At 36.0% G+C, this 20,124-nt stretch overlaps 1 protein-coding gene across 1 annotated transcript; it reads right to left on the bottom strand.

Annotated features, from left to right (window-relative positions):
- Window positions 1–1,653: 1,653 nt before the first annotated feature.
- On the bottom strand, window positions 1,654–15,771 carry LOC117337950 (pyruvate dehydrogenase phosphatase regulatory subunit, mitochondrial-like). The gene is made up of 18 exons (XM_033899108.1): window positions 15,656–15,771; window positions 15,124–15,434; window positions 13,351–13,478; window positions 12,562–12,643; window positions 12,142–12,223; window positions 11,647–11,728; window positions 11,203–11,324; window positions 10,588–10,702; window positions 9,868–10,020; window positions 9,388–9,512; window positions 7,541–7,733; window positions 7,054–7,203; window positions 6,440–6,570; window positions 5,895–6,043; window positions 5,481–5,676; window positions 4,580–4,669; window positions 3,660–3,839; window positions 1,654–3,220 (listed from the first exon to the last, which is right to left on the bottom strand). Exons 2-18 carry the CDS (start codon window positions 15,411–15,413, stop codon window positions 2,930–2,932), a joined length of 2,559 nt encoding a protein of 852 aa, XP_033754999.1. The 5' UTR covers window positions 15,414–15,434; window positions 15,656–15,771; the 3' UTR covers window positions 1,654–2,929.
- Between the last annotated feature and the right edge of the window lie 4,353 nt (window positions 15,772–20,124).

The following is a 20,124-nucleotide window of genomic DNA, read 5'->3' as shown; positions in this document are numbered from 1 at the left end:
GGGTCAACTTTGTTAAAAACTCAAATGACCTCCTCTGATTAACCAAAACATAAAATAAACTAATTGCCTGGTAGGTTCTTGAAATAACTCCCAACAAATATTACAGAAGGATTTTACCTTGAGACGCATTCAAGGTCACGGGTAAAAAATGACGTACTGATTTAGACTCTTTGATTAACTAAAAGTCAAAGAATCATAAAAAAACGTGAATACCAAGTGAGTGGTGTAGGGCCAATGAGCCTCTGATTAGTTCACATTGCACACGTGAATACTATGTGAGTGATGCTGGGAGACTGGGCCTCTGATTAGATCACCTAGTCCACATGGATACCAAGTGAGTGGTGCTGGGCCTCTGATTACTTCAGCTGGTCCAAAGGACTTGTAGCAAAACCTTTAAAATCTTTCTGTGTGTGTAGGAATGAAAGAATGGTCCAAATTTAGTATGATGCATCCTTGGGTGAAGGATAACTAATTCTGTATAAACGATGGACTTTGCACTCATTAAAAGTACTGTGAACGACCTGGTGGAATTTGATTAAATTTTGTCTGGAGAATGATTGGCCGAAGGAGGGACTGGTTCCTATAGGTCTCCTGTTATTCAAGCCGCTTGCTTTCGCCCAATGCAGAGATCGATAGCAAAGAGAACCTAACACTGGAATAACGATGACGCCATGTTGTTTATCTCCTCCCTATAAATAAAAGCTTTTTTTCTGTCCTGACCTAGGATACGTTTATTCTTGTCTATTGTATCCAGCTCGGAATTACTATTAGTAGATATTTTCAATTTTTTGTGACAGTATGCAATTAGGAGCTCTAGTGGTCTATTTGAAAACACTTCATCATATTTTTATCTACTACATCTTTAGGTAGTGCATACTATGTATATCATGTTATTGTGCTGTTATATACGCATTAACACCCATTGCTGACCGTGTTTTATTATTCCTTTGACGTCCAATATGCTTCAATGTTGATCCTTTTGATTCCTTAATCTGTCTTAATAATATCTTAGTCCCTTTACCCATGATATTTGTTTGGTAGCGTTTCTTTGTACATTTTATAGCTCACATAATGTTAAATAATCGCCTAAATAAAAGTTCAGGTTGATTGTGTGAGTATTTCATAACAGCATGGCGTAATAGTATTATGACTTAGTTGAAATGCCCCATAGGTGTAAGCACAGGGACTTGGCACACGTTACCAACCCACTAATATGCATGTATACATATGTACTACAGTATATATAATACATATATGGCCAGTGGGTTCCCTATGGGTGTAAGATTGAAGTCTGCTGAAACTTTCGTCTAGGTCAAGATGCTCAAATTCTGTATTAATAACTTCTGGAGCCAATAATTAGGGGTGACAATATTAGACCCATCGTGTAAATCGTGCAGTGACCTTGACCCAATTACACGAAGTTTCAGGCGTAAGACATGTGTCCCCGTTGTAAAATGATATTGGATACGATGTACCGACATGTTTGCTACTGGCGGCATAAAGTTCTAGGAGAGTTTATATGTAACTGTTATAGCTAAAGGTACTAATCTAAAGAATTGTGTTAATTTGAAGGTGACAAACTATTCAATTATAACAAATGATACATATTGCATAATCAGTTTTACATTATTTTATTTAAAACAAAATTCTTGCAAATAAATGTGAGGCAATTATACATGTAAAAGGTTACAAAATACATTGTACATGTACTGTCAATAAAAATAAAACAGGTTATTTCCTGTAAATCTTTGAAATCATGCTCTTGGCAATGTATCATAATAAATGTACATACAATAATACATTTTTACAGTTACATTTTGTATTTCATTAGTTCTATATTTCAGGTGATGAAATAAACCGTTTCATACTTCTTTACACGAAATATTATCAACTGCTGTCCGATAGGCTACTTATTTCTTCCATAACATCAACGTGTCGATTGATCAGACCTTACTATTGCCACTAAATCTAAGATATTTGGGATACTTTCTGAAGTACCATATCTGAACTCCTGTAGTGGATTATTCCATAAACACAATATCTGATCCATGCAGAAAACTTCAACAAACCTTTAACACACTTCCACAACCGTCCTTTTTGAGCTATTTGGAACATTTTAAGAAACTACAATATCCGAGTCTTCAAAACATTTTTGTCATTAATCTCGACAACTGAGGTCTGTACAACATGTCCGTAATCAGTAACCGATACATGTAACACCTCCATGGTCACTGTGGTTACTAACATTGTCACTGTTGAATACACTGATGATAACTTCTCTGTATATCTCAGTTCCGAAAACGACCCGATATTACGTCTTTGCAGTTAGCATAGCATACATTATATAAAAGTCATATATGGACATAAACGGAGAGGAAGTTGATTGTTAGGAGCATAGTTATTTAACTTTCGTCCAGTTATTTTAGATATACCTGAGCCTGTAGTTTTACAAGGTTTGAAACATTTTGTGATATCATCACTCATCTGTTTGATGACGTCAAGACCTAGAATTGTGTGTCCGTGCCAAAGTTATGATGACCCCTGTCTGTCTGTACGTCAGTCTCGTTGGTGAACGGTAGAACCACACGGATTGTTTAGACAGTGATTGTATATCTTATGTTAAGCTACTACGATGAACATCTCCCATTGACGTTTCTTAAGTCGTGGTAAACGATTTGTAGCAAGTAATGTTATGCTATACCACATTTGCTCTTGTGTAGATAATGGAGATAATTATATAAATAAGGTCCATAGAAAGAAAGATAAAAAGATAAAATGCATCATATCTCAATAATAATGTTGATCCATTGGAAACTCATTGATTGGTATGGTCGAGATTGGCACTTTATACCATTTATTGCAAAATCCGTAAGAGGCCTCATAACGAGGCTCATTAAAGAGGCCTCTATATATTCTTAATTTCTAATTGTCATTTCAAAACAGCTTTATACGATTTGCCACTGACATCTACCTGGAATAACCTATCCTTTAGCTTATCTCTAGGTATCGACACACTCCCCATACATAACACTGTATCACTGGAAAAGTCGAATCCAGTGGAGGATACGGAACCGGCTATCGTATCATCGCAGTAAATTGGCTCCCCTCCCCATACCCAAGAATCCTCCTCAACACTGAAGTCTTGTAATTCCAGACATACAATACAGGCATTTGGCTTGTTTGCTTTAACTATTGCTTCCTTTCCGATGAAAGATTCCTTCTGAAATTCAATGGATGAAAATGTCTCATCACAAACTGTGAATATTGCTTAAAAGACACACATATGTGGATGGATATATGCAATGAAAATAAGATATACTGAAAACGGGGAAAAAAACTATCCGAGAATTGTTCTTGTCCTTTTATGAATCTTCTGTATCAAAATGCGCGAAAATTTTTAATTTACATAAGAATATTTTCAAAACGTATATATATATATACATAGATAGGTGTCCCAATAGTTTTTTTTATATATATGAGTCAGAGTGTATGTCTTGAAAGCTATAAATATCGCGAGACACGCTATCAACTGCGTTAATGCGCCATATGAATGCAGTAGACATTATAGAGGAGAAATGTGAATTCAACTGGCTACACATAGATAACAAGAAGTAATCAATTCAGCAAAACAAAATTAACAGACATTGATAGCCATTTACCTGATAACCAACCATATCCGCCATACCGGTTACCAATGGTGTGTCACGTGACGTAAAATCTCTCAGCCACTGGGGACAATTGTTCTCTGTCTGTAGTAGACGCAGGGTATGATGGCCGGCGTTTTTTATCCCGAACCTCTCACCCGTGTTCATTAGCATCCCATAAACCTCTGATGAACCCTGTAGTATTTAAATATACAATTCTGTCATCTTTGAAGGTTAGGGAAAACTAAATGACTTGATGTGTCCCATCATTGACATGCATACATTGTAGTCTTAATCTATAACACCCACGTCATTTAAAAAAAAACCGCACCGATTGAACTAGAGACGTTTTCCTCTTTCATATACTTAAACAAATTTCGTCAGACAGAATGAATTAAACAATAATATCATACTTCAGATAAATATTAGAGAATCCTGCATTGGTTTCATGTTTCAATTTGAATTTGAAATATCTGGGTGTCCACAATACACTTATCATAAATGTGGAGTTCTCCACATGAAATTCGTGTACTTACTTGAAGAAAAACTAAGCTTGCTGATAATCAAGAAAGTGCTTTGTAACATAGCCGACATGTTTGGCAAAATATGCTTGCATGTTTAACCTCTTTTTTTCTACATGAGGTAATGTGGACCCCAAACTAGTCGCGTATGCAGATAAGTTGCCGATTCTGTAGTTCATTAAAGTGAAAATACAGCAAAATGGAACGTAGTTATTACAAAAATGAAACAATCCATTGTAATTCTTTTAAAGTATACATCATCCATTGGATATGCATTCGTAAAAGTGAAAGAGCCCCATTAAACTGCGATTTATGACACCTATAATTCATATCATAGACATTATTTAAAAACCCTACGACAAATGACAAATCATATTCCACCTATAACATATGTTTGTCTCATAACGTACTCACCTCTGAAGGGACAAGAACAGTGGTCCCCGCCACCCCGGCTAAATTCTGTCGTAGTATTGTGATGTTCTTGAGTTGACCAATACTTAGCACCTAAACGTTAGCATATGTAGTAAATCGTCAGCTGTTGACTTAATCATGTGATATACCTGGTAACTGTTTAATGACAAAAAGTGCATGCTGAATAACTTATAAAAAGCTGTATCATACAATTGTGTGCACTTTGATTTGACCCATTTTCCTTCCGGATTAAATTTCCGAAAAGACAATATCCACTTTAGTTTCAATGATAAGTCTGTCCAGCAGACCAACAAAATGCAAGCGGAAAGCTTTGCTATTCTCGTGTTTGTTTTAGACTGAATACGTTGGAAACCTTATCAGAAGAAGGTATCGAAGATCTTGCTTAGTCACCCAAGCTTACTTTCTTTCGGAAATATCTGCAATCGTTATTTGATATAGAATCTTTCACAGCAGGCGCTTACCTCGATCGTTACTTAAAACATGATCAACATGATAAGGAAAGACAGAGAAACTTCTTACTTCTAAAGTGAGGTTATTTGTCATTTTTCTGACTGCCATGCGTCTTTGATTCGATATCTTCACGGGTTTACTCCTAATATTATGATTTCTGTGAGAAGATGCCGAATGGTGTCGAGGGGAAACATACAGATCGATGACAATATTAAGCTACATATAGTTTGATAGCCGCCATTAGAAAATTCTAACATGATGTTAATTTATCCTGACTCTATTTCATTTGCGTCTCATGATTTCCGTTGTCAATAGACTAGCTCTCACTTTGAAGACTGTACATTAATTACTTTGATCTAATGTCATTTCGTTTAATCTCAAGTTCCTTCGGGTTTGGTCTACAGATTAATATTTTCTTACATAACATAAATACCTGTGAACTAGATTGGGGACTAATTGTTATCTTTTCGTCAGTGACATCTGATAAAATGTTGATGGCATTTTCCCCTATCAGATGAAGTGCAGCGTATTTCTCACTGATATCATTGACTTCAACGGTTGTGGGGATATGGCGTCGTATCCACGTGATGCATCGGACTTTTTGGGTTGAGGGGCAAAGTAAAATAAAACTGAAATATAATTAATTGAAAGTATAAATTTGTTATCTTTTATCTTTAATAGAGATATAGGCTTTTTTAATAGATAATGCTAACATAGTATGCAGCTTATACTAAATTGATTTTACAGCCTGTTATATGTATTAATTAAAACATATATCAATATTAGAAAACAACATAAATAGGGGTGTAGAGGCATTTACAATAACACAACATGCGGATAATTGTACCTGTTATTACTTGTTGTGATAACGTCACATATGAGCTCAAAGCCGCCATGAATGTTGAGCATGCCTGTCTTAGAAACCTCCCCTTCCTTGGAAGAGATGGAGCTGCACGCGAGCGTCTGCAGAGCGTCTAAAGCCTCACAACCTGGTGACTTCAGATAAGATAATATTTATTTTACAATTCATAATTCTTTGACTTGTTCAAACACACTGAACAAGAATGTTAATAAAAGTATGAGGATATGTGATATTATCGTCCTGTATATGAAATTATACTTCACGGTCCTTACATAGAATGAAGAAATGAAATTCTTATATGCGCATGTTGGTATACGTATATTTAGCCTTTGCTAATAGTTTCGGCCAACTAGTATTAGATAGCAATGTTTGAATTCACACTGTAGAAACTGCATGAATGATATCAAAGTTGACCATATGGTCATTTGACCATGATGCATGTATACTTTATTGCGGGGAAAAAAAAACAGGAAAAAAACACGTACAGTTCGCAAGATAGGCTTGTATGAAAGCGTACGATTGAAATGTACCTTGATCTCAATCTTTGTAAAGCAAGAGACGTCAAACACCCCCACGTCTGCTTTGCAAGCCATGTACTCAGCTCTCACCGGCTCCAGCCAAGAGGGCTTCCCGAACGTACCTCTAGCTGCATTGTATGGATCTGGGAACGATAAAACAAAACGATTAACTACCTCGTGCAACTCAAGTCTTCAAAATGTTAAATACGTGTGTTGTGTAGGCGTGGGTTTTCTGAACGAACATGTATGTTCAACGACATATTTTAGTTTAGTTTGAAAGGCGCTCAAGCATGAGTGACTTTTGTAATCATTTACGGAAGATTATCTCTGAAAGACTCGCATTGACAACGTTGCTGCAATCAATGGTAATTTAAATGCCTACATGTTTGCGAACCAACGTTTTCACATAGATCAGTATATGCAAAGTTAACTTAGCGGCACTTTTCTACATCGCAAAATACATTATGTACGAATATAATAAAAGCTATTTGGAGGGAAAAAAAAGTATCAAATATATACCGGACAAATTCCTACCCAATAAACGCTTTTCATAAAATCTACCCATAAGAATAAGCATGAATGCTGTATGGTTTTCTCATCACAAATATACCAGACAGTATAGTTACCGTTATTTTTCGAAAACCATAAAGGCTTTTCATAGGCACTGTCTTCTCCAAAGCATGCCCCTGCTGCCATGAGTTCTGAATGAAGAGGGGAAACGAGAAGTCCTCTGGCAGTTCTGTACTGATCATCGGGATAACGAAGTCTGTAACGACCTATGGAAAGGGGAATAAATAAAATAAAGAACACATACACATGTATCAATATCATCTATCTACGTGCCCACAAAGAACATGTAGGCGAATCCACAACTTCGCTATAGAAGGGTTCAGGACTCGGTTATTTCTTGTTCGCAGTGATCATACATAAACATAACCCCCGGAGTTTAGAGGATGGAAGCATCCATTTAAAAACAAAGCAAGGAAATCAAATCTTACACAGAATTTTCCTCAACATTAACGTTATATCGAAAATTTCTACAAACACAATTTCCAAATAACCTTTTAGATAATGATATTATAATTATAGCACGATTTGAAAGTAAAATCTTACCTATGACTTCCGCACACCTTTCAGCAAGGTAATGAATATCAGCCTGCTGTGTTGCGTGTCTTTTCACGTCAACAGATGATAGATTAACCGAGGTAGGCTCCCCGGTGATGAGTTCCGCCATGTGTCGGCCTAGTCCTCCCGACCCAGCTATACCATTGGAACCCATTCCCGTGGCCACAAAATAGTTCTTCACCTATTCAAGCATGACGTACAGATATAGAGAGTAAAATCCGTTATTGGATTGATCGTGTGTTGGATTCGATAGGGTTTACGTTAACTGTCGGATCTATCATTCCAGTACAGCACATACATACATGGATTATACTAACCACGCAAATTTGCAATTGCTTTGTTCTCTTATTATAGTGTATATAGTTATCTACAGAAGGCAACAATGATATGATAGGAATTATATAAATATAAAGACTTATAAACCACAATGATAGCACACATGAACTTTTTACTACAGTGTTAACGCTCAAGGGCTATATATACCATAATGTTAAAATGTAGCAAATAAATAGAGTCTTATATGAGTTCCCATTTCATTTGAGATAGATGAAATGATTCTGATAATTTTTTACTCTGATAAAATCAGGTGTCGTCAATTTTATACCAGAGTGAAGGGAGTGCAAGATCCTGTTTATCAAAATGAAATACGAAACATGAACTCTATATAGGAAGATGAGCATGAGCTTATGAGGCAATAACTCCCCTGTAATAAGACAGAACTATAGTATATATTGTAACGGGGACTGTAACATGTATCCCCCAAACTACCCCAGCAGTCGTAAATGGAGAATTTGATATCAAATACTGTTTCTGATTTCATACTACACCTACATGTATATATCATTTTTCATAAAAATCCGACAATATCTAAATTTCGACCAATCAGAGGTCTCTGTCCAGCTGACTGCTTGACTAATCGAAAACAAATGTTCACGAACACCGCTTGTCATACACGAACACTCATGTAAAGTTTCATTAAAATCTGCCTTATGGTCTTTGAGAAAAGTGTCGGAAACTTCGCCGGCGGAAGAGTGGACGAAATAAGAATAATAACAACAAGTGCTATTTGTAATGAAGGGCCATTACAGAAGTCCCCCAAACGCCCCGCAGTCGTACAATTGTGTTCAGCATCTCTCAAAATCCCTATATACCAATTTTCCTTAAACTCGAGCAATATCTTCACTGATATCGACTCAGAGGCAACAAAATGACACCCATTTTGTTCAAATGTGAAAGTGAGGTTAGGAGAGTGACCGTGTCCTATGATGTACCTACATACCAAATTTCATTTCAACAAATTTTATTGACAAAGATGTTTACAGTCAATGGGATTGAAGAAAAGGCAAGGTCTATATAAAATCCCTCTGACGGTGGCCTGAGCAATAGATACCTACCTTTCATCAAAATCTGGCAATATCTAAATTTCCACCAATCCACAAACAAAAAACAAAACAAAATATGTGCATACGTTCGCGGGAGTGCTTTATAGTTTATTAAATAGTAAATTTTAAAACATTATTTCATAACAATTGCAAAACAAATTAGATGTATATCAACTTATATTAATCACTCTTGTTGGCCTGGATGGAAACGCGCGAGGGGTCTTACTGTGGGAGGAAACCGGAGTACCCGGGGAAAGCCCACGTAGTCGGGCAGGTGACCCCATACCTTTTCACATCCGATCGGGGAATCGAACCCCTGCCGCCTAAATGAAAGGCAAGTGCGTTACAACTGTGCCACCAGACGTTAGTAAATTAAATCATGTCATTAGAAAACTAAAACTCAATTCAACATAAATTTGCATTAATTAAGTATAAGGGCGAGTAATTCTGTACCTCGGCAGATTCTCCCACATTCCACGTATTGTCTGGGGTAAAGGATTCCGGACCGTTCACAAATTGTCGTATCTGTGTTGTCTCTAGTATCGGAAATCTATTCAGTATTCCGTCCATCAGTACCTCTGGAAGACAAAATACATATTGGACTTGTTCACATAAAAAAAAATGGGAAAGCATGGCTACAGGAACAGACAGAACATGGACAAGACACCAGAACAAAAGTAAAGACAAACTCTAACAAAAATGTCATTATATAAAAAAAAAAATCAGTATAAACTTATAAACAGATACAGGTATATGTACCACATGTATGAACAAATATATTGACCAGTAGTTATTTACGTTACAAATAAAAATAATCTCAAACTAGCTTCATAATGTTTAATGCCTACTCGATTATCTCATCGATAATTATAACATCATGATGCTAATTTTAATAGATACATCTGTGATTATTCTTGTATGAACAAAACATACGAAAGTGGTCCCAATCCTCCGACAACAGCTGGAATTCAAATTTGTCTGGTATGGTCTCCCCGAACACAGGTTTGCCTTTAGGTTCAAATCCTCCGGTCATTATCCCGCCACTCCATTCACGTGCGTAAATCAAACCATCATAGTCTCTCACCACTAAATATGCAACAAGAAGTGCAATTTTTAAATTGTGCAATTCTCTTGGAATTCATATTCACACGTATACATATACTCCAACCCAGATGTTCCTTGAGAAGAAGCAAGATAAAATGAGAAAAGCATAAAATAGTGTTTTTTTGTTTTACTCGACTTTTCATTTGGAATAATCATATCGCTTCAATTTGCATATATTTATTTTTCAACACTACGATATTGATTTCCAGCTAAAAGATATATGTGTAAACGATTTATATACAAACATTGATCACGATTCTATCAAATTCAAGATGACACAAAAATGTAAACTTTATTTATTTTACAACAATTGCAAAACAAGTTATATCAACTTATATTAATCACGCTTGTTGGCCCGAATATCAGCCCGCGAGGGGTCCTACTGTGCGAGGAAACCCGGGGAAAACTCTCGTGGTCGGGCGGGTGACCCCATACCTTTTCATTTCCGATCGGGAAATCGAACCCCGGCCGCCTAAGAAAAAAAGGCAAGTGTGTTACCACTGTGCCACCCGACCACCCTGTATGTTGTATGGTTAACAGTTTGAATACCTGGCATCATCCTATCGAGGCCTTCTATTGGCTGACTGACGATGTAGAAGTGCTCCAGTGGATGTTGAGGTATGTTTACAGACGGTTCAGACATCTGTCCAAGGTTTTTACTCCACTGCAAAAGTAATTCAATGTTTACAGACGGGTTTGACATTCGTCAGTGATTTCTACCCCATTGTAACAGTAATTCAATGTTTACAGACGGATCAGACATTCGTCTGAGATTTCTACACCACAGTAATAGTAATTCAATGTTTACAGACGGGTCAGACATTCGTCTGAGATTTCTACCCCACAGTAATAGTAATTCAATGTTTACAGACGGGTTTGACATTCGTCCGAGATTTCTACACCCATTGTAATAGTAATTCAATGTTTACAGACGAGTCAGACATTCGTCTGAGATTTCTACCCCACAGTAATAGTAATTCAATGTTTACAGACGGGTTTGACATTCTTCCGAGATTTCTACCCCACTGTAATAGTAATTCAATGTTTACAGGTGGATAAGGCATTCGTTCAATATGCCCACTCCATGCACACCTCAACATTGTGTTAGCTTGAAAATTTGATTTTAAATGTTATAACATATGGTAGTACAATGAAGTGTCGTACCTGTCCAGAGCAGTTGACGAAGTATTCACAGCTGATGTCGCCGTGTGAGGTTTGGACACCGGACACCATGCCATCGAGTGTGTTAATTTTGTTCACTTTAACCCCCTCTATGATTTGTACACCTGGGAAGAGCATTGCATCTTATATCTATGTTGAATATATTAGTTATTTCGGTATATCTGTCATTAGGAAGTTGTAACTGTTGTAAATGTTGTAATTATATCGTACAAGCCCATCATTGTATTGCATCAACGTTACATTTTCATTACCTTCTAATTAATGCATTTACGATATTATTGTTCGAATGATACTTCTTCTAAAAATAAGAACCCATGAAAGGATGTTCTTCCCAAAAGGTCTTACTGGTCAGTATAACACAAAGACATTCAGATCACGAAGGGTTGATCAGCATTGTATTTTCGGGGAATGGAAGTTATACATTACCTTTTGACTTGGCTGACTTGGAATAAGCCATGGCTAGGTCAGGCGCAGTGAGAGCTCCATCTCCCGGAATCCACAACCCGCCCTACAGCGATGACGTTAAAAAAAATCAAGTAACACTTCTTAATCATGGTGATGTCTGTTGAATTTCTCCAGTATCAATTTAAACATAGTAGGTAGATCTCTCTGTCTAAATAATGCGTAGTTAAACAGAATTTATAAAAGCTTTCAGGATAATTCATTAACTTTCGTCAAGCTCTGGTGTATAAAGCGAATAAACATAGACATACATATGTATGTAAGTTGACATACACAATGCACAATAACCGATTTGTATAGCTTGTGTAAGCTGACTACCGATTCCAATCCATTAATATTGGTTATTACATTTCTCATTAACGCTTTAAATTATTACTTGTTATCACTCTCTGTTGTGTTGGAGTTTGTAGAGGTAAGTGTTAACTAATTAACTTTCGGAAAACTAAGGTAAAAATTTACCTGAATGTCATCAGTTCGAATCCATTTACATAGCTTTTGTATTTCAGACTTTGTCACTAAAGTAGATTCTACACCAGCAGCTCTGGAATAAAAGAGAAGGCTTGGAAATACTGTGACCAATATGGAAGTAAAACAAAGATAGAGTCATGCCTTGGAATATGAAAACCTCTGTTCATTTATTTATTTAATTAATTTTACTGTATAATAGATTCACAATTATAAACACTTTTTATCATATATTGAAATGCGCAATCTTTCAACAAGTCATCTTTGGTATTTTGCGCTTTGTTTTGACTGAGGAAGTATATAAATGTACGAGAAAAGATAGATATAAGCTGTAATTAATTGTTTTTATGGCACTAATAAATTCAGATAGTAAACACTTCTAATAAAAAGGTATATAAATGTGAGTGTTATTACTTGGCTATGGCATGGCTTCGTCGTAACAGCGTCATTCTGTCCGGGGTCTGAGCGACGGTGATACTTCCACATTCCTTCAGACCTGTAGAGGGGGGAACGATAACCATTTTAACCTATCTCTCATATAACTTTACATCACCTTTAGTGATAGAACGGATTTTCTTAATTCTAAATCTAAGGCTTACTGTGCTCTTTGTAAAGTGTAACGGAAAGCATTTCTAAGGAATTGTTCAGTAAAAAATTACAAAATTACTAGCAATTTGGACAATAATCATCTGCCTATTTGTTCTCTGTCGTTTATTGACAATATTGAAACAATGAAAATAATTCACAGGAATGCAGTGCGCGAGAAGATTAATTTCTTCAAACATAATAGAATTTCCAAACTTTGAAAACATTGTCATCTTAACAAATGAATTAGAAATACGGTATATAAGAAAATTAATGGTAAAACAGAAACGATGCTTGCTTCATTAAACTCATAATTTTGTCTCAATCAAAATGGGTTATCGTTATAAACAAAAAGTTAAATGTATCTATTGTTTTATCATGGCTGTATAGTTGATAATCCATTAACTTACCGGCTCTCTCACTATGATTCGTCGACTTTAACAATATACATGTACATCAATTTACATAGGTTAGTGCTTACTACAGTTTTTCTTTAGTGATACAGTCGTTGCATGCATAGTGTGTGTAAGGCGGGAGACAACAGAGACATAACATAACAAATAGATTGCGATAATGAATATCAATGATTTAATCTTAGAGACATCATATATAACGTACCCACGCCATACTCCTTGTCCAGCTCTTTGTAGAGCTGTCTACTGTATCCCATCAGCTTGGTAGTCGACAGGGTGTCTCGGACCTGACCTACCAATCCCACGGCGTGCCATGTCGTCCCGCACGTTAACCTAGTGTCAGAGTTCTCATACACATTTATTACAATGTATTGGCTTTAAAGTTTTATTACAATATGGAATGTGACCCTTAATCACATATTATACATACATTATAGAGGTAGTAATAACAGGAATTATAATTAATATCGAAACACAGTAATCGAAATATCATGAAATTTAGAAATGTTTTGCTAATGTGAAATTCTAGTGAAAAAACAACATGCTGTATAACGATATCATCTTACTTCCAGTCACAAGAGTTTTACTCAAGGAGACATATACTATTGAGAAATAATTTCACACCCTAGATATCTGCTCTCTCGATGCACATATCCCATTTTGCCCTCGGAACTTGTAAATTTTCATCTAATGTCAGAGCACTATTTCTCGTTTGACGATCACCCGGATCATTGGTGACAAATGTTACCTTTTGGGTACATGAGGTTTCTTTTATCTTTATCAAACATATTACGGGATAATTTATAGATTATATTTCTCGAATCGAAATATTCCAGGACACGATTGATTGATTGATGACACATCCAATCAAGGTGTTGAAAACATGAAAGGGGAATAACTCCGTCAGAAAATATGGTATAGAAAGTAGTGCATATTCTTAAGCAGAACGCGATAACACAAGCTAAATAAAAACTTTGTTTATCTATTAAGCCTAGGACGACGCTATATTTACTTAGGCTTGTGTGTCGTGGCGATACGGACATATAGGTCAAATTATTGTATATCGTGTATCTGAAGACGCTGATCTATAAATGAGTTCATATAGCTGACATTCATTATTTTGCATTTGATCCAAATTTAATGCAATGACCATTTAAGTATCATGTAATCACACTTAATTGCGTTACAAACAATAGACATATATTTGAATACAAATAAACCAACATGTCTCTATGATTCCAATTTGTTCGGCTTCTTAGAAGGTATGATGAGGAAACATGTAGACTCTTTTCACTTCTTAATTCACAAACTTCGCACTTCAAATATATACAACCATGACGCCAAAATTAAATTGTGACGTCATCTCAACAAGTGTTCTATACTGACGTTATGAGATGTTCCCTTTGGAACGATTTTGGTGAAATATATTTGATTATATAACGATCACTAGAAATACGTGAAAATTGACGTTTGGGGGTTTTGTTTATACATTCTTGCTGGAGTTTCCATACAGGACTTCACAGTGATAAAGTAGACATAAATCTACTTCGAATTTTTCCATCTCAATAACACAACTGGGAAACCAAATCGAGTTGGGTTGTAAGTACCTGGTATGTGCGTCAACAGTTTGTTAATACCTGTCTTGTTTTAATGAAAATACATTCCAACTTTTCGTAATGCAGAGTTATCTGCTTTTGTTAGCTACTTAGCAGGTATGGATTGTTACATCATTTGTTTACAGAAGTAGCGTCATTGATTTGTGAGAAAGAGACGTATGGGACCCCCGATTCCGTTCCGTATGTGATCTTACATGGCCAATCTTACAACGGTACGCCAATATTGCACGGCTTTTGTTTCATTGTAAAAAATCTTGAAAGGAGTCGGAGATCCCGTACAACTTTCCATAGTGTTAGCTACATTGTAGACAATGTATACCCGCCACCAGACACTCTCAACAAGGTAAGTTATATATACATACCTGCCCTGCTCTAATAAAGTGACATCGGTCCACCCCCTCTCGGCCAGGTGGAAGGCTACAGAAGACCCTACAATTCCACCCCCACCAATGACGACTCGGGCACTGCTTGGAACGTCAGGTGACACTCCATGACCATTAACGGCACTGTATATGCTTCCTGTGAAAAAGGTCCTGGGGTGTAGGCTCCTGTCCAATATCCTAGGCTGAATCAATTGTCGGTTGTAGGATATTATTCTATTCATGGTCAGTCCTATGGCAGGACAAGCCAATGTCTCTGTTAGTGCCTGCATTCACCTAACCCTGTCTGAAAACTAACAACAACCGAGAAATAAATCACATGTGCAAATTATTTATCAGATGTTCACATTATACTCCATGCCTGGCTGCGAGTGACGAATAAGTTTGAACAATTTGAGTTGTCAATGAATAGTTACCACAGGTAAATTAAACAAGTCACACAGACAGTCACAATATAAACAAGTACGTGGTATGCAAACAACGACGTATTGAAATATGCATAATATGTTCTTACCGTGTGGACCACCCTTTGATCACTGATCTACGAAAACTTGTTGTATACCAATACCTGATAGAAAGGATACATTGAGGCGTCAATCTAATGTTTAAACCCTTATCTGTAGCAATGACCGGTTATGAGCGGTTTGAATGTCACTTGTTGCTATCAGAATATATGGGTGAAAACAGGTGTGTTTATAGACTGTAAACAACAAAAGCATTCCCTCCTCTTTCATTATGGTCGATCATTTGGGATGGTGTTTTATACGACCGCTATGAAATCATTCATCATGCAAGATCATGGGTGAACAATACAACAATGCAAAAAAAAAACTATAGTTATGGAAATTAAAGATCGTTTACGATTAGCAAGTATCCGCGTTTATCTTAAAAACGATATTTAGACATTCATTACCAGTATGAAATATTTGTATCATAGTTTTAACTCATGTAACTATTTATATTAAAGTTTACGAAAACATCATTTATGATTATTACACAAGTCAAAACACTCACTCAACAAGTCAGTACCTACTATATATATGTATGGCGCCGACGAGAGACCATTACACAGTTACGTGTCAGATTATGTTAGTTTTAACAGTCACAGTTGTGTATATATTTAGCTGTTCATGTGAATACATGAATTTTCATTTTTTTTTTAAATACAAAATTTCGAAAGATAACGTAAACAGATTTCTACCACAATACCCTGTGTTATTCAACTCTCAGACCATCAGTTAATCATTACAGCTGTTGATTAACAATCTGTTTATACCACACGTGGTATAAACTCTGTACGCATTTTGATTGGCTAACACGGTGAACTTTGACCCAAGCTGCAATTGTTATTGACGTCATCAATAATCTAATGACGTCACATCACAGGGTCCCGGACGTCACCGGTACACTTTATTGGCATACGCGAAATTATACTTGGCCACGTTTCCCGTTGATTCAAGCCGATATTATTGTGGTAGAAACAGGTCACACGACTCGAAATTGTTGGATATGGAATTTATTTCACACGAGTAAGTTATTTTTTAAAAGTTGCAAAAAACACTCGCTAGAGCTCGTGTCTTTTGTAACTTTAAAAAATAACTTACTCGTGTGAAATAAATTCCATATCCAACAACCACTCGTTGTGTAACCTATATTTCTACCACAATACCCTGTGTTATTCAACTCTCAGACCATCAGTTAATCATTACAGCTGTTGATTAACAATCTGTTTATACAACACGTGGTATAAACTCTGTACGCATTTTGATTGGCTAACTCGGTGAACTTTGACCCAAGCTGCAATTGTTATTGACGTCATCAATAATCTAATGACGTCACATCACCGGGTCCCGGACGTCACCGGTACACTTTATTTGCATACGCGAAATTATACTTGGCCACGTTTCCCTTTTATTCAAGTCGATATTATTGTGGTAGAAACAGGTCACACGACTCGAAATTGTTGGATATGGAATTTATTTCACACGAGTAAGTTATTTTTTAAAAGTTGCAAAAAACACTCGCTAAAGCTCGTGTCTTTTGTAACTTTAAAAAATAACTTACTCGTGTGAAATAAATTCCATATCCAACAACCACTCGTTCCGTAACCTCTATATATATAATGATAATTATATATGGAAAGCTCACTTTCAGACTTAAATCCAGATCTGTTGCATTTAAATTGTATCAAAATGTATTTGTAATGGTGTCCATGTATTTGGCCCCTAGAATCTACTGTGTCTTATTTCCCGTATGTGTTTTTTCGTGTGTGTCCACTGTTATGGCCCTATTTTATTAGTCCCCTACCGGTGACTATCCACTGTCGTTCTTAATAACTTAAGACGATTGCCATTTCCTTACTCGATTTCACGGCATGTGTCATCACTTTGTGATACTGAAGTCCGTCCGGTGTAACGTTGAAAATGGAACCGAGATGCCGTGGAAATCTGACCCTCCTATTGAAAATGGACCCCATTAGGTCTCTCTTTTCCACGTGTAGCCTGTTGAAAACGGAACCCGTTGAAAAGTGAGCCACATGTACATGTTTCTCTGAATAATAGCACTGTTATAAGATAAAAGTCTGTATACAATTAAACAAGCATACAATAATGATCGATATTGATTAACAATTCGATCTTTGGTGACCCATATAATGACCTTTGGTATATCTTCAAACTGTAGTATAATATGCATATAAAATGTATACAATATTGATCAATATTGGTAAAACATTTGACCTTTGACCTTTGCTGACCCATATTATGACCTTTGGCATAACTTATCACTATGATAAATTATTCATCTAACACGTACACGATATTGATCGACACAGTTTGACAATTTGACCTGTGACCTTTGGTGACCCATATAATGACCTTTGGTATATCTTCAAACTGTAGTATAATATGCATATAAATGTATACGATATTGATCAACAATGGTAAACAATTTGACCTTTGACCTTTGGTGACCCATATTATGACCTTTGGTATAACTTATCACTGTTATCAGATATGCATATGACATGTACACGATAATGATCGACATTAGTTGATAGTTTGACCTTCGACCTTTGGTGACCCATATAATGACCTTTGGTTTATCTTCAAACTGTAGTATAATATGCATATAAAATGTATACAATATTGATCAACATTGATTAACAATTTGACATGTGACCTTTGGTGACCGGTATAATGACCTTTGGTATAAAGTATGACTTATATAAGTTATGTATATATGTACAAGATATTGATCGACATTGATTGACGATGTGACCTGTGACCTTTGGTAACCTATATAATAGCCTTTGGTTTATCTTCAAACTGTAATAAGATATGCATATAAAATGTATACGGTATTGATCGATATTTACCTTTGACCTTGGTTGACCCATATAATGACCTTTCGTATAAATTCAGTATATTATATTCATCGACATGAATAAACAATTTCTCCTATTAAGCGTTCGATTTTTTTTGTTTGCTTTTGGTTGTTTTTTTTTCGGGGGGGGGGGGGGGGGGGGGGGGTGTCATAAACCGAGATCCGCTGTAACATTTGAATATGGAGACGGTGTCATTTTAGACATATAATATGGAAATGGGTCAGTATGTTGAGGAGTCCATTTTCAACGTTGAATATGGAACCGGGGTCATTTTCAGCAAATGATATGCAAATGGGTCAGTATGTTGTGGTGTTCATTTCCAACGTTGAATATGGAACCGGGGTCATTTAAAAAAAAAAAAAATAAGCAAATGGGTCAGTATGTTATGAGGTCCATTTTCAACGTTGAACATGGAACCGGTGTCATTTTACGATTAGCAAGTATCCGCGTTTATCTTAAAAACGATATTTAGGCATTCATTACCAGTATGAAATATTTGTATCATAGTTTTAACTCTTGTAACTATTTATATTAAAGTTTACGAAAACATCATTTATGATTATTACACAAGTCAAAACACTCACTCAACAAGTCAGTACATAATATATATATGTATGGCGCCGACGAGAGACCATTACACAGTTACGTATCAGATTATGTTAGTTTTAACGTTGAATATGGAACCGGGGTCATTTAAAAAAAAAAAAAAATAAGCAAATGGGTCAGTATGTTATGAGGTCCATTTTCAACGTTGAACATGGAACCGGTGTCATTTTCAGCAAATGATGTGGAAATGGGTCAGTATGTTTTGGGGTCCATTTTCAACGTTAAATATGGAACTGGGGTCATTTAAAAAAAAAATGAATTGGAAATGAGTCAGTATGTGGTGGTTTAATTTCCCTTCGGGCAGGTGAGCTAAAAACGTTTAATACAATGGAAATATTGAAACATACTATTGATAGTATTAAGGTTTAAACGTTTAGGGGTGAATCAACATTGCATATAAAACAAAACAAAAATAAGAAAGAAGGACTATCATCAAGTTATATAAAAGTAAACATTGTATATAATCACATCATTGACATCACTCTATATTTCTCTATATTAAGTCTTTTCTAACCAGAACAAATAATGTTAACTTTAAAAACTTTTAATTCAAAAGGAGTACATGTAAATGGTAAAAGACTCTTAGAAGGTGTGAACTTTAAATTACTCCCTCTGTTCCAATAGTGTGGGGACTGATAATCCATCAACTTCGCTGGCCAAGGGTGTTCAATACGATACTCTCCTTTTCAGTAGAGTATCAAATTGTGTATCAATGTCGATCAGTATCGTGTACATGTTAAATGAATATCTTATAACAGGAATGAGTTATAGCAAAGGTCATTATATGGGTCACAATAGGTCACAGGTCAAATTGTTAATCAATGTCGATCAATATCGTGTTCATGTTACATGAATATCTTATAACAGTGTTAAGTTATTTCAAATGTCATTTTATGGGACACCAAGGGTCAAAGGTCAAATTATTAATCAATGTCGATCAATATCGTATACATCCCATATACATATTATATTTTAGTTTGAATATATACCAA

This window comes from Pecten maximus, chromosome 11, assembly GCF_902652985.1.
Source record: "Pecten maximus chromosome 11, xPecMax1.1, whole genome shotgun sequence".
Taxonomy (NCBI): domain Eukaryota; kingdom Metazoa; phylum Mollusca; class Bivalvia; order Pectinida; family Pectinidae; genus Pecten; species Pecten maximus.
Note: the sequence above shows the minus strand (reverse complement) of the source record. Positions and strands in the feature narration are given on the sequence as shown.